At 36.0% G+C, this 16512-nt stretch overlaps 2 protein-coding genes across 3 annotated transcripts; both read right to left on the bottom strand.

Annotated features, from left to right (window-relative positions):
- Nucleotides 1–390: 390 nt before the first annotated feature.
- Nucleotides 391–7020, bottom strand: LOC143916645 (uncharacterized). Of its 2 annotated transcripts, XM_077437839.1 has the most exons (5): nucleotides 6833–7020; nucleotides 4532–6439; nucleotides 2659–3759; nucleotides 1595–2007; nucleotides 391–1208 (listed from the first exon to the last, which is right to left on the bottom strand). In XM_077437839.1, exons 1-5 carry the CDS (start codon nucleotides 6941–6943, stop codon nucleotides 1202–1204), a joined length of 3540 nt encoding a protein of 1179 aa, XP_077293965.1. In that variant the 5' UTR covers nucleotides 6944–7020; the 3' UTR covers nucleotides 391–1201. The 2 variants fall into 2 exon arrangements, with proteins under 2 accessions (XP_077293965.1, XP_077293966.1); XM_077437840.1 differs by lacking the exon at nucleotides 391–1208 and having other exon boundaries at nucleotides 1595–2579.
- Nucleotides 7021–7850: 830 nt separating this feature from the next.
- Nucleotides 7851–16063, bottom strand: LOC143916644 (uncharacterized). The gene is made up of 6 exons (XM_077437838.1): nucleotides 12580–16063; nucleotides 11801–11932; nucleotides 10234–11667; nucleotides 10075–10153; nucleotides 9821–9972; nucleotides 7851–9716 (listed from the first exon to the last, which is right to left on the bottom strand). The coding sequence occupies exons 1-4, from the start codon at nucleotides 15997–15999 to the stop codon at nucleotides 10145–10147; spliced, it is 4995 nt and encodes a 1664-aa protein (XP_077293964.1). The 5' UTR covers nucleotides 16000–16063; the 3' UTR covers nucleotides 7851–9716; nucleotides 9821–9972; nucleotides 10075–10144.
- Nucleotides 16064–16512: the final 449 nt, after the last annotated feature.

Below are 16512 nucleotides of genomic sequence, written 5' to 3' on the forward strand. Positions count from 1 at the left end.
GTGATGAAAATTTAGATATTTTGAATTTTTCTCTATGAATAATATTTACTAGAGAAGCATTGTTAGCATATGAGACCTTTATCGAATATATTTGATTTTAAGTATTCAGTGATCCAAAGCGTTTACTATTTTTTGCAAATGATCAATTCGTTTCATATTATTAATTCATAAGTTAATTAAATCAAAGGGAATATAATTAACTAAATTAAAAATAAAATTCAAAAACTGTTTAGTACTTAAATATATTTGTAGAATTACTGAATGCCAATAAGAGCACCATTGCAAATTATTGCTATTTTATTCGAAATAGCGGGACGAATATATGTACATATATATATATATATATATATATATATATATATATATATATATATATATATATATATATATATATATATATTTTGATATATTGTCAACCGACAAAATAATGTAATGTAGATATTTGTGGACAATGTAAAACAAAAATGGTTTTTCCATTCCAATTTACTACGATAAATTGGAATACCTAAAGAGCGAGACACTGTTTTTAAATACATTTGAATTATAAACTATGTATATACAATTGTATTACAAAAACAATAATGATAACATTTTATCGCTTTTCACCAGCAAAAACATTAATTAATTGGTCGAAATTTAAAAATGTTGCCATTTCTTTGTCTACGGAAAGAATAGAAGTCTTTCTTGACTTGTTGAGCTCGAGAATAATTTTTAATAGTCTCCCACTCGCTGATGCTTTGCTCTGCATATTTAAGGAAAATGTCCCCAAAGTTTCTTTTAGCAAAATATTGAAGTCGGCATAACATTTTTCAAGAATTATATGATTAACATAGATTATTTGATTAACGATTCATCACATAATCTATGTATGTCTTCTATCTGTTTGACAATACATATGTTCTGAATGATAACGCTTGGGAAAGCATTAGAATCTTTGGTGGTTTTCTTGAAGTTGTCTACCAGTCGCGCCATCTAAAATGCGTAGCTCCGGGCAGGGTGGTTGTGATCAGTACGTTGATCAGTATTGAGTGTTTCCTTCAACAAGTGATGCTACTACGGGTCCAAGCGAGACAATTTTCTCTTTGATTTTAAAAGGGCAATATCAATAGTACATGTCCCTTCGACTCCTTTCAAACAATGAGGTATTTATGAGCATTGTTTGGTGGCCTGCGAGTATGTGATGTCACAATCGTAAATATATCTATTTCCTAAAACAAATTAAATAAATATAAGAAAAAAACAGCATAAATAAACATTAACATCAATCGGGAAGACCGAGCATTATTCAGTAATGAGGTGACTAAAGAGAGGATGATTTATTTACAACATACATATGTATATAATTTTTGATAGGGGTGGGATAAGTATAAAGAAAATGAAAAATTAGTTTTTACCAAATTTTAATTAATTTAAATTTAAAAATTGGTCAAATTTTTGGGTGTGACCAGTTTTTTCATGACTAGTGTGACGGGGACCGATCTTGAGCGACCGGTTGTCCTGTGACTGGTTCACATGTGACTAGTAGTCCGTTTACCAGCAATATATACACATGCATATATAGATATAGATTTTAATAACAAAAAGCCATACAAACCGTTTTCTTTTAGATTGCTGTTGTTGCCTAAGTCTGTGTATCGTCGCCCGCATAGCGTCCACAGATGGTAAGTATGGGCGGTCTACCGGTAAGACAGAAGCTATAATGTTCTTAATGATAACACTTGGAATGCTTTCAGAATTTTGAGCGGCGTTCTTTATATTTTCCCTATATTGTGCCTCTATAATTAAGTCTCTGTGAGGAGGGTGATTGTGATCAATATAATCATGCATAACATGTTCTCCTTCAGTGAGTAGTGTGGACACCCGAGCTTGACAAAATTTTCCCTGTTGGAAAACGCATTGCCAATAGTACAAATTCCCATTATTTCTTTTAAACCTCATGAGGTAACCACGTGCATTGATTCTAGGTCTGCCTAACTTTATTTCCACAATCGGAAATACTTCTTTTTCCTATAACACAATATAAGAATTAATAAAAAGCTTGTAAAAAACATCAAACACTAACACTTAACCGTTTGCCCGCGGCCGTCCTCTATGGAAGCTTTGCGCGACAAGTCTGTCTTCCATAGAATTTCTGAACTATGCACGGGATTTTGAGCCTTATATGCGTCTATTTCAACTGTTTTAAGGTTCAAAATTGGTTGAATATATTACTGAGAGTTGAATGCCATCTATTCAATTCGCTTAAAATTAATATATGCCAGTCAAAATTAGTTTTTTGTGGAACCATACTGAAACCTCGTTTGTGTGACGTCACGTCTGTTGAACAATGGCGACGATACGTCTCAATTGTATGAAGAATGGTTATTTGACAATTAAGCCAAAACTACGAGATATATTATGTATTTTATTATGTTACTTGAGTAAATATTAAAATATGTATTTAAGGTCGAAAACTCGATTGCCAAATTCGCAAAAAAGGTGCCGCATACAGGGCTTGTTCGCTATATTTATTGCCGCAGGCAAAGGGTTAATAACACTAAACATCAAACATTTATTTTATCAAACGGAACAAGTCCCACCTGAAATTATTAATTACTTCTGGTTAATGTAATAAACACAATATTATTAATGATATAGAAAAAATGAATAGATTATTACCTGGTCTCCGGTTGGGGAACTTTTATCGATGTTATTTCGTATCGATTCATTAAACATCGCCATATCTCTTTCTAACTTTGTACTGACACTCTCTTCGATGTTATTTTGTCCTGATTCAATAAGCATCGCAATCTCACTAGTTTTGAGTTTTTCTATCTGTGTACTGGAACTCGCACCGATGTTATTTTGTGCCGATTCTATGAGTATCGCAATCTCACTGCTGTTGACTCTTTTTACCTCTGTACTGGAGCTCTCTTTGATGTTATTTTGTACTGCAATCTCACTACTGTTGACTCTTTCTATCTCTGTACTGGAACTCTCTTCGATTTTATTTTGTGCTGATTCAGTGAGTATCGCAATCTCACTACTGTTGATTCTTTCTACCTGCGTACTGGAACTCCCTTCAATGTTATTTTGCACCAATTCATTAAGCATCGCAATTGAATGTAGAATCGCAATCTCACTAGTGTCATATATTTCTACCTCTGTACTAGAACTATTTTTAATGTTATCTTGCACCGATTCATTAAGCATCGCAATCTCACTAGTGTTAACTCTGTCTACCTCCGCACTGGAACCCTCTTCAATGTTATTTTGCACCAATTCATTAGGCATCGTAATCTGATATAAAATCGCAATCTCACTAGTGTTAGCTCTTTCTACCTGTGTACTGGAACTCTCTTCGATGTTATTTTGTGTCGATTCATTAAGCATCGCAATCTGACTAGTGTTTACTCTTTGTAACTCTGTATTTGAATTCTCTTCAGTGTTATTTTGCACCAATTCATTAGGCATCGAAATTGGAATTTCAAATTTCATGACATTGCAGGCATTGGTACCGACTGCACTCTTGGCTTGGGCCATTTTCCTTTTAGCGATGCTAGCTTCTATATCTTGAGGGCAAGACTCATGACAATGGGCGGTTGGATAGCATATGATGACATCATCCTTGGTCTTCATATGGGACTGGCACCCCAAAGTACCACATTTCCATGTTGAAACCTTCTTTGTTGATATGCGGCTATGGTTATACTTGGATCCCAAGTAAATCAGCTTTCGTTTTCCTCGCTTGGTTGTTGAGTACTTGAATTCGTTTGTAAACTAAAAAATATTGGATAAAATAAGAATTATTAAAAACAGTTTGGTGATTACTCAAAGCGATCTTATTATGTAGTATAAAGTGATTCAGAAATTTCAGATAACAATTTTTAAGGCTTGCCTTTTATTTATTTTTAATTTGCCTTTTACAATTTAAGTATAAGATTATGGTTTGGCGGTTATTCACGTCACTAAAATCTCGATCACGGAACACGGAAACTCCATCAATCGAATGCTACACACGCGCAACATTGTACTAACGAGAACTCGAGTGCCAGTTGTTTCGTGATCATGCCAGATGTTTCAAATACACGGCCATATTATCAACATATAGCGAACGCTTTCTGATATTGGAGCTTGATACGGGGGATACTGTTAGTAATATTGACTGTGTAGCTAACAATAGCGGATCCAGAAAATGGTCAAGGAGGGGGCCATTTTGGAATTAATATTGGCCTAATTTAAAATAATAAATAAAAAAAATTCGGATGTGACCAACACATGACTTAATCTGTATTTGAGGAATATAAGGTCATAAAAAAAATTTCGATAATTAAACATACACAAATGTTCACACATTCCGGTTATGAGAGCATTTTCGATACAGTTTGAGAGCAAATGTAAGGAAAGTTACACAAGACAAAATTTCCACTTACAGATGTCGGATTTTGATCAAAATTTTTTATTACTGAAAAATACTATAAATACTATACACATTAAATATAAAGAAAATAAAAATAATTTAAAAGGTCAAAAAAAAACAATATGTTCTTACCTGGCCTCTGGTTTGGGAACTGTTTCTGATGTTATTTCGTGTCTCTATGTTGGAACTCTCTCCGATGTTATTTTGCACCAATTCATTAGGCATCGTAATCTGATATAAAATCGCAATCTCACTAGTGTTATCTCTTTCTACCTGTGTACTAGAACTATCTTTGATGTTATTTAGTGTCGATTCATTAAGCATCGCAATCTGACTAGTGTTGACTCTTTGTAACTCTGTATTTGAATTCTCTTCAATGTTATTTTGCACCAATTCATTAGGCATCGCAGACTGATATAGAATCGCAATCTCACTAGTGCCATCTCTTTCTACCTCTGTACTAAAACTATTTTTAATGTTATTTTGCACTGATTCATTAGGCATCGTAATCTTACCGAGGACTCGGTTTGCTGGAACAAGTCCTAGTTTGCCTCTGATTGGTAAATTTTCTTTAATGTGGGTCGGTTCAGCGGAATCTGAATATTCGGAAAATTCATCAGAATTTGAAAGTTCGTGAAAAAAATCAGAATCTTCGTCTTCCTCTTGATTGAAAACGTGACTAACAATTTGGTTCGTAGAGATTACTTCTGAATTTTTTGGGTTATTCTCATAAGTACACAGTGATTTTTCAATTCCTGTCGGTTTCTCGAGATTTACCTCATTTGGCTTAATAACATCGTTCTCTATTTTCGAAATCTCATTATTAGGTGTCGATTCATTAGATGCCGAAAGCACATAGACGTTTTCCTTATGCATCATTGAATTGGAATTGTGACTGATCCCTTGTTTTGTTGTACTTAGTTTCGATATATTAGTACTATTTTCATCAGGAGACGTCGATGTACCTACACATTGTGGCTCATTTGCCCAATCTATATCGTCGAGCATTACCTCTTCTGGTTTGATAACAAAACTCTCATTCGAAATCATATTATTTTGTGTTGATTCATTAGACTCCGGAAGTGCACAAACGTCTTTTTCTAGTATTTCTGGATTGGAATTATGACTGATACCCTGTTTTGTTGTACTTAGTTTCGATTTATTAGTACTATTTTCATCAGAAGTCGATGTACCTACACATTGTGGCTCATTTTCCCAATCTATATCATCGAGCATTACCTCATCTGGTTTGTAAACAAAACTCTCATTCGAAATCATTTTATTTTGTGTTGATTCATTAGACTCTGGAATTGCGCAAACGTCTTTTTCTAGTATGTCTGGATTGGAATTATGACTGATCCCCTGTTTTGTTGTACGTAGTTTCAATGTATTAGTACTATTTTTATCAGGTGATGTTGATGTACCTACACATTGTGGCTTATTTTCCCAATCTATATCGTCGAGCATTACCTCATCTGGTTTGATAACAAAACTCTCATTCGAAATCATATTATTTTGTGTAGATTCATTCCCTGTTGAAAACTTACAAATACTTTCCCTTTGTATCTCAAAATTGGAGTTGTGACTGATCCCTTGCTTAGTCGTATTTACTTCTAAATTTTTTGGATTATTCTCATTAAGGAACAATGATTTTTCAACAAAATCTTCGAATATCACTTTTTGAATCTTCATTAAAAGATTTTCTCTCGAGCAACTTCTAGATATCCCATTTTGTGTTGATTCATTAGACTCAGAAAACGAATTGTGACTGATCCCCTTTTTTGTCGTACTTGCTTCCAATTGTATGTGGCTATTTCCATCAGATGTTGATTTATATACACATTTTCTCATTTCGGGGTCATTTTCCCAATTTAATTCGTAAAGCATTTCTTCTTCCGGTTTTATATTAAGACTTTTTGCCATCCGCACTCTCGAAAATTTATCATTTCTTCTACAGACATTCTTAAAACTAGATAATATTTTGAGATTCGACATACACGTCTGACATACATTTTCAGATAATTCATGGTATTTTTGGATCTGTAATGAATATAAATAATTTATTATATTTAAAGTTTATATTACTTATCGTTAAACAGAAAGTAATGCAATATTGAGGTATAATCAGATGACCTGTGGCTGACAATTGTGGATACATACAAAGCCACAACTTCAACACCGACTCTACAGCCCTACAATTTTCTTAATTACTGTCATTATATATTGTGTAAGCTATTGTGTCAATAAAGTGTTGAAATTCATCTTTATTGCGAAAAGTATGTCTACGAAAATAAATACTAAAACTTATGTATAAGCATGAATTATAAACTGTCAATGTCTGGTACAAAATGCAGCAATATTCAACGAAGCACAAGTGACCGAATGTCGTGGTAGAACGTACATAACATATGTATGTAGATAGTAATGACAGACCTGAAGCTGACAGCAGTTCTGGATGCGTTCTAATAATGATTCTGAAGTGTAGATGGAAATGGACGATTCGGCTGATTCAAACTGCAGGCATAGGCGACACTCCATTTTCATGGGTTTTTCTATAAAAACACAGTGCAACGTATGCCAGCTCTGTATAAATAATATATGAAATGTCAAACGCAGTGTTGACAAGTGGCAATGGCAACACTGCATTGGTGGAAAAATTACCAAGTTCACTGCTGGCGTGGTTCGGTGATTAGTAGTCAAATGTGAACCGGTCATAGGACAACTGGTCGCTCTAGATCGGTCACTCGTGATCATCCGTCATGTTAAAACTAGTCACGAGGAAATTGGTCACACTCTAAAACTGGTCACACCCGAAAATTGGTCACGAAAAATCTGGTCACACCCAAAAATTCGAGCAATTTTTAATTTTTGGGTGTGACCAGTTTTAGTGTGACGGGTGATCACGAGTTACCGATCTAGAGCGACCGGTTGTCCTGTGACTGGTTCATATATGACTAGTAGTCCGTTTACCGCTGGCGTTGATTGTTTTTGCAGTTTACATTTTTGGTTTACTCCGCACATTGCAATCGCCCAAAAGACAATTTTTGCCATGAAAATCGCGAATACGGAATATTTGGTACTCGAGTTCTCCTTATTTTTTCATAGTTATCGTTGGTATCATGGACTTTTCGGCTGCCAGATGTTATAAACCGGGTTTTTTCCCAATTAAAAAGTGATTACGAATTACGTTTTGTGCATCGCCGACGCCCCGACGCCTTCGCCCCCAGCGCCCCCGATGCCTCTGGCACCCCGGGGCCTTCGCCCCCAGCCCTCCCGACGACTCCGGCGCTCCCGACGCCCCGGGGCCTTTGCCCCCAGCCCTCCCCACACCTCCAACACCCCGGGGCCTTCACCCCCAGCTCCAATATGAAAGAAATTAAAAAAAAAATTTAAAAAATGATAAAAATGAAAAAGCTGAAAATAATGAACAAATTTAAAAACTGAAAAAATACTTAAAAAAAATAATGCTTTTTATTATTACTAACTTATGTTCACAATATATATTATATCTACATAAATTAATAGCTACTGTTTTACTGATAATTTTCTATTTTGCAATTTAAAGTTAATTTTGTTAGTAATCATAGTATTATATTATTCTAATGTACAGCATAATAGGAAAAAGAGCTCAAAAACCTATTTACAGTTCTTATAAATGCTCATAATATTAATTAAAAAACAAATTTAGAAACCAGCTGCCAGACGCAAACTTAGAAGCAGCAATGCGGCTTGTATTGGAAGAAAGAAGTATTAAGCATTTTCTATTTGTATTATTATTAAATAAATAGACACCAAAATGTCGAAATTTCTTTTATTTTATGAATAACTTTGATTTATTTGATTAAATTTGTTGCGACCATCAGACATTTCCATGGGACCACTATTATCACTTGTGCGTCCACGGTAAAATTTTGCCTGAGAAACACTGGTTTAGACTCTGAAATCGGTCTATACGGTTGTACGGACGCCAGGGGTTCTCAGATGCCACCTGATGTCGTGATGTTTGTATAGCTCGTGGTAAAGCGTGGGCGAATGGCTTTCCTCACGGTGTCTTCCTTCGTCGTCTGTGGTCTGGTCTCTGCTGACGGCTGCTCTGCTCTCTGTCTCCCTCTCTCGTACCGTGTGCGTAATGTAAGCGCGATGTGTAAAGTAGGAAAAAAGGGCGGGAGATTATATGTAATGAAAACAGGTCGTAAATCTGTATATGATCAGCTGTATTTTAAGTTAAATGTAGAGAGAGCAAGCAGGGGGGAAGGGGGAGAGAACACGTATACAAATAACACTTGGTGCGGCTTGAGGTTATGCACCAAGCACGCGTGTCTGAGTTGTCTGCCTTCGGGACAAAGACAGACCAGGCTTCCTCAATACACCCCTGACGAATACTGGAGCTGGTCTCCAACATCACCAGTCTCGAACTGGTGATTTAGGATCGAAGAAACGAACCGCGAGTAAAGCGGCGACGGTTGGCGCGGAAGTGTCGGCTAGCCGCTCTCAGGGCGGCCAGCACAGGCAAACATAGATTTCGTGGATCGTAAGGCTACGAAAACCGACCATCAGACAATTGGTCTGAACAACGGTCATTCTATGTATTTAATATTGTGGTAGAATAATAATATTCGGTATGAAACCTATAACCGATGAGCATTAAAAATTTAAATAATCTTATAAAATATACGAGCAATGCAAAATATTCATATTTAAAATAAATTATCGTAACTGGATCAGCAGCTATCATGATAATACCATGTGAAATGCAAAGGAGGTATGTAAAAATAGACACACATTGTAAATATAATACATACATATAAGAACAATAAAATCAAATCTTTTAATTATCAAAATGAAAATTTCTCTTGTAGATTTGGTTTTTCGTAAACGAATACGATAATCTGTGCGAAATCTATGTCTCCGTCTCGCACACTGTGTCTATACGTACATATATACTACTGTTTGAATAGTACACGAGCAACCAATCATTCATAGGAGACCCAAATTGGTGACGGGAAAATATAATAATCATCTATTCTGTCAAATGGAAATAGACTTCTCAAATACAAAAGCATAAGACTCCTGCTTTTCGCGGTAAAAACTCTCAGCCCAAGTGTGGCCAACTTGTGGGACGGCTGGGAGAACGTCGCGTTGCAATGTTTATATTGCTAAAACAATTATGTTAGTAGCTTCAAAACCTATGAATTATTGCAATATGTATCACAGCATATTAAAGATATTACAAACAGATATTTATATATGTACATCATAAGAAACGAAACATTTTGGCAACTAAGTTTTCTTCGTTCAGGGGAGGCAGTGAAGAAGCCTGAAATGACAAAAAAAATCATTATTATAGACGAAGAACGATGATGCACAAATTATTTATGCACATAGTTTAACTTAATTGAATCAAGGCAAGTGTATGCTTACCGACACGGAGATACGACGATAACTGAAGAGCAGACATGGGTCCTGGAGGGCGATCATGTATATCACAGCATATTAAAGATATTACAAACACATATTTACATACATATATATACATCATTAGAAACATTATGGCAACTAAATTTTGAAGAGGGCTGAAACGACACAAAAAAAATCATTATTATACGCGAAGAACGATGATGCACAAAATATGTACATAGTTTCACTTAATCGAATCAGGGCAGGTGTATGCTTACCGACACGGAGATACGACGATAACTGAACAGCAGACATGGGCCTGAAGAGCGATGACAGCAGCAGAAAAAATCACCGAAACTATGCAAGTAACAAATTATTAGTAATCATTGGATCAAAGTTATACTAGCATCTTTAATTTATTTTCACGTCATGCATACTTGAAAATTTTGCGCAAGTCCTTGCAAATATTCGAGAGTTGTGCGTTGCCAATATTCTTGTACAATGAACTGAATGCGACTTTCTCTGGAAATTGCCTCTCGTCTCAACTTTGGGCGTGGCGCTCCTTCTAATATTTGTTCAACCACAGACTCTACAGTATTTTGTTCCTTTTGAAACTCAACCATTATCTTGTGGAAACCCACGTGTGCTCTGCCGACAAGTGTCTCCCAGCGCCTGTGCCAAGCTTCTACCACGTTTTGTGTTCTAGGCAAGCAATCTATTGTGGAAGAGTAGATGCTCCACATTTCCGGTGGATAACGTGGTGGAATTCTTGTGACGGTGCCGTCTGGTTGAATATTGTCTTTCCCATTAACATAGTGCTCATCTAGCCACTTCACAACCACATTTGCCTCCACGGGCATGGTAGGTCTTAGCACTTCAAGCGCAGCGGGAATACCCACTGCCGGAACAAAAGCAAGAGCCGTCAGCTGCCTTAGCTTCAGCGCAAAAACTCTGTCGTTTTGATAATTATCGGCCAGTCCGGATTTCTGTATATTGCGCCACACACACTGTCCGAAATGAAAAAAGCAGACTTTATTCTCCACTCCCGGAAAAACGCTCTGAGAAGCGTTGATAGCCGCTATTTCCAAATCGGATATTAATATTTGTGGCGCTAGCGTGACTCCGTGTGTAGCTGCATATTGTTTGATCTCTTCAAATAATCTCGAGTACGCCACCTGTGACTTGGCCGTCATTAGAATATACACCATAGGTAGGATTCTGCTGTTGGTAAATCCTACCTTTGTGTGAATGGTGTATAGCTGATAGAATAATGTCGGGACCGTTTTAAAGGTCCCGTCCATTATCCAAAACTCGCCCTCTGACAGATGGCGTATATTGGTGGAAGTTGAGAAGACCAATATTCTCGTGTTATCGGCCGAAGTCACATCAATGATCAAAAATTCATCACCTTTTAGCGTGACCCTATAAGCGGGCAAGACGTTGATATCGGACACTGTCCGCGGCTCGGCGGGTCGATTTTCTCGTCTAATATTGTGTATCATGCTTCGTAAAGCATTCACAGATGGCAAGTAAGGGCAATCAATTTCCGATGTGGAAGCCATCGCGGTTTCGATGACTCGACACGGCAAATCGTTCGTGTGTTTGGCGGTTGTCTTCACTGCATTTACAAATTTAATTGTTTCAATACTGTGGGGTGAAGCCGGATGATTGTGATCCTTAAACTTCTGGACTACGTGGTTCCCCTCAACAAGCTGTGTTATTACTCGTCCCGGGCAATAATGGTTTCTCTTCTGATTACAGTACCAGTAATGTCTATCTCCAGTTTTTTTATCCAGCAGCATAATATAGTTACGTGCATTCAACTTCGGCTTACCCGAACATAACGGTAAAGTTTGAAATACTTCCATTTCCTACAAAACAAATTAAGAAATATGAAAAAAATAGTATAATTTAAGGTAATTTATAGGCGCACGCGCACGTAATATTAATAAAATAATATAAAAATTAATAAAAAGTGGCACATTATACACTTAGCAATCTAACCCGTTCGAAATGATGTGTGGGAAATGACCCAGCGCCCCCCGATGTTTCCCGCACCCTGGGGGCTTCGCCCCAGCGCCTGCGCCCCCGACGCCTAGAGCCCCTCTGGCACTCCAGGGTCTTCGCCTCCACGCCCTCGACACAAAAAAAATGAGAAAAAAAGAGTGAAAAAAATGAATAAAAATAAAAAAATAATTGGTTCCTCATACTGCTCCCGTTGTCTGACACATACAAACACATTTACCGACTCATCGTTTTTATATATATTATTATATATCTATACATATGTATTATATATATAAAATTGAATGTCTGTCTGTTTTATTGGAGTATATTTCTGTCTATTTTTAATTGGAGCTCGATACGGGTGATACTGTTAGTAATATTGACTGTGTAGTTAACAATAGCGGATCCAGAAAATGGTCAAGGAGGAGGCCATTTTGGAATTAATATTGGCCTAATTGAAAGTAATAAATAAAAAAAATTCGGATGTGACCAACCCATGACTTTATCTGTATTTGAGGAATATAAGGTCACAAAAAAAATTTCGATAATTAAACATACACACATGTTCACACATTCCGGTTATGAGATCATTGTCGATACAATTTGAAAGCAAATGTAAGGAAAGTTACACAAGACAAAATTTGTCTTGTGTAACTTACCCGATGTCGGATTTTAATCAAAAATTTTTATTACTGAAAAATACTATAAATACTATACACATTAAATATAAAGAAAATAAAAATAATTTAAAAGGCAAGAAAACAATATGTTATTACCAGGCCTCTGGTTTGGGAACTGTTTCTGATGTTATTTCGTGTCTCTGTACTGGAACTCTCTCCGATGTTATTTTGCACCGATTCATTAAGCATTGCAATCTCACTAGTGTCAGCTCTTTCTATCTCTGTACTACAACTCTCTTCCATGTTATTTTGTGTCCATTCATTAAGCATCGCAATCTGACTAGTGTTGACTCTTTGTAACTCTGTATTAGAATTCTCTTCAATGTTATTTTGCACCGATTCATTAGGCATCGCAATCTGATATAGAATCGCAGTCTCATTAGAACCATCTCTTTCTAACTCTGTACTAGAACTATTTTTAATGTTATTTTGCACCGATTCATTAAGCATCACAATCTCACTGGTGTCAGCTCTTTCTATCTCTGTACTAGAACTCTTTTCGATGTTATTTTGTGTCGATTCATTAAGCATCGCAATCTGACTAGTGTTGACTCTTTGTAACTCTGTATTAGAATTCTCTTCAATGTTATTTTGCACCGATTCATTAGGCATCGCAATCTGATATAGAATCGCAGTCTCATTAGAACCATCTCTTTCTAACTCTGTACTAGAACTATTTTTAATGTTATTTTGCACCGATTCATTAAGCATCACAATCTCACTGGTGTCAGCTCTTTCTATCTCTGTACTAGAACTCTTTTCGATGTTATTTTGTGTCGATTCATTAAGCATCGCAATCTGCCTAGTGTTGACTCTTTGTAATTCTGTATTAGAATTCTCTTCAATGTTATTTTGCACCGATTCATTGAGCATCCCAATCGGATATAGAATCGCAAAACTATTTTGCACCGAATAATTAAGCATCGAAATCGGATATAGAATCGCAAAACTATTTTTAATGTTATTTTGCACCGATTCATTAAGCATCGCAATCTCACTAGTGTTAGCTCTTTCTACCTGTGTACTAGAACTCTCTTCGATGTTATTTTGTGTCGATTCATGAAGCATCGCAATCTGACTAGTGTTGACTCTTTGTAACTCTGTATTTGAATTCTCTTCAATGTTATTTTGCACCAATTCATTAGGCATCGCAATCTCACTAGTGTCAGCTCTTTCTATCTCTGTACTGGAACTCTCTTCAATGTTATTTTGCACCAATTCATTAAGCATCGCAAACTCACTAGTGTCAGCTCTTTCTATCTCTGTACTGGAACTCTCTTCAATGTTATTTTGCACCAATTCATTAAGCATCGCAATCTGACTAGTGTTGACTCTTTGTAACTCTGTATTTGAATTCTCTTCAATGTTATTTTGCACCAATTCATTAGGCATCGCAATCTCACTAGTGTCAGCTCTTTCTATCTCTGTACTGGAACTCTCTTCAATGTTATTTTGCAACAATTCATTAAGCATCGCAATCTGACTAGTGTTGACTCTTTGTAACTCTGTATTTGAATTCTCTTCAATGTTATTTTGCACCAATTCATTAGGCATCGCAATTTCACTAGTGTCAGCTCTTTCTATCTCTGTACTGGAACTCTCTTCGATGTTATTTTGCACCAATTCATTAAGCATCGCAATCTGACTAGTGTTGACTCTTTGTAACTCTGTATTTGAATTCTCTTCAATGTTATTTTGCACCAATTCATTAGGCATCGCAATTTCACTAGTGTCAGCTCTTTCTATCTCTGTACTGGAACTCTCTTCAATGTTATTTTGCCCCAATTCATTAAGCATCTCAATCTCACTAGTGTCAGCTCTTTCTATCTCTGTGCTGGAACTCTCTTCAATGTTAATTTGCCCCAATTCTTTAAGTATCGCAATCTCACTAGTGTCAGCTCTTTCTATGTCTGTAATGGAACTCTCTTTAATGTTATTTTGCACCGATTCATTAAGCATCGCAATCGGATATAGAATCGCAATCTCACTAGTGTCATCTCTTTTTACCTCTGTACTAGAACTATTTTTAATGTTATTTTGCACCGATTCATTAAGCATCGCAATCTCAGTAGTGTTAGCTCTTTCTACCCGTGTACTAGAACTTTCTTCAATGTTATTTTGTGTCGATTCATTAAGCATCGCAATCTGACTAGTGTTGACTCTTTGTAACTCTGTATTAGAATTCTCTTTAATGTTATTTTGCACCAATTCATTAGGTATCGCAATCTCACTAGTGCCATCTTTTTCTACCTCCGTACTAAAACTATTTTTAATGTTATTTTGCACTGACTCATTAGGCATCGTAATCTTATCAAGGACTCGGTTTGCTGGAACAAGTCCTAGTTTGCCTCTGATTGGTAAATTTTCTTTAATGTGGGTCGGTTCAGCGGAATCTGAATATTCGGAAAATTCATCAGAATTTGAAAGTTCGTGAAAAAAATCAGAATCTTCGTCTTCCTCTTGATTGAAAACGTGACTAACAATTTGGTTCGTAGAGATTACTTCTGAATTTTTTGGGTTATTCTCATAAGTACACAGTGATTTTTCAATTCCTGCCGGTTTCTCGAGATTTACCGCATTTGGCTTAATAACATGGTTCTCTATTTTCGAAATCTCATTACTAGGTGTCGATTCATTAGATGCTGAAAGCACATAGACGTTTTCCTTTTGCATCATTGAATTGGAATTATGACTGATCCCCTGTTTTGTTGCACTTAGTTTCAATTTATTAGTACTATTTTCATCAGGAGAAGTCGATGTACCTACACATTGTGGCTCCTTTGCCCAATCTATATCGTCGAGCATTACCTCTTCTGGTTTGATAACAAAACTAGCATTCGAAATCATATTATTTTGTGTTGATTCATTAGACTCCGGAAGTGCACAAACATCTTTTTCTAGTATTTCTGGATTAGAATTATGACTGATCCCCTGTTTTGTTATACTTAGTTTCAATGTATTAGTACTATTTTCATTAGGAGATGTTGATGTACCTACACATTGTGGCTCATTTTCCCAATCTATATCGTCGAGCATTACCTCTTCTGATTTGATAACAAAACTCTCATTCGAAATCATATTATTTTGTGTAGATTCATTCCCTGTTGAAAACTTACAAATACTTTCCCTTTGTATCTCAAAATTGGAGTTGTGACTGATGCCTTGATTTGTCGTATTTACCTCTACATTTTTTGGATTATCATCATTCAGGTACAATGATTTCTCAACACACGCTGGTTCATTCTCCCAATCTAAATCTTCAAGTATCATTTTTTCAATTTTTATAAAAAGATTCTCTTTCGACCAACTTCTGGATATCCCATTTTGTGTTGATTCATTAGACTGCGATGACGAATTGTGACTGATACCCTTTTTTGTCGTACTTGCTTCCAATTGTATGTGGCTATTTCCATCAGATGTTGATGTATATACACATTTTCTCATTTCGGGGTCATTTTCCGAATTTAAATCGTCAAGCATTACTTCTTCCGGTTTTATATTAAGACTGTTTGCCATCCGCACTCTCGAAAGTTTATCATTTCTTCTACAGACATTCTTAAAACTAGATAATATTTTGAGATTCGACATACACGTCTGACATACATTTTCAGGTAATTCATGGTATTTTTGGATCTGTAATGAATATAAATAATTTATTATATTTAAAGTTTATATTACTTATCGTTAAACAGAAAGTAATGCAATATTGAGGTATAATCAGATGACCTGTGGCTGACAATTGTGGATACATTTTAATTTTTTCTTTCTAAAATATCTTAATAGCCAAAAAGCCACAACTTCAACACCGACTCTACAGCCCTACAATTTTCTTAATTACCGTCATTATATATTGTGCAAGCTTTTAATTGTAAGCTATTGTGTCAATAAAGTGTTGAAATTCATCTTTATTTCGAAAAGTATGTCTACGAAAATAAATACTTAAACTTATGTATAAGCATGAATTATAAACTGTCAATGTCTGGTACAAAATGCAGCAATATTCAACGAAGCACAAGTGACCGAATGTCG

This window comes from Arctopsyche grandis, chromosome 9 (genome assembly GCF_051622035.1).
Source record: "Arctopsyche grandis isolate Sample6627 chromosome 9, ASM5162203v2, whole genome shotgun sequence".
Classification (NCBI taxonomy): domain Eukaryota; kingdom Metazoa; phylum Arthropoda; class Insecta; order Trichoptera; family Hydropsychidae; genus Arctopsyche; species Arctopsyche grandis.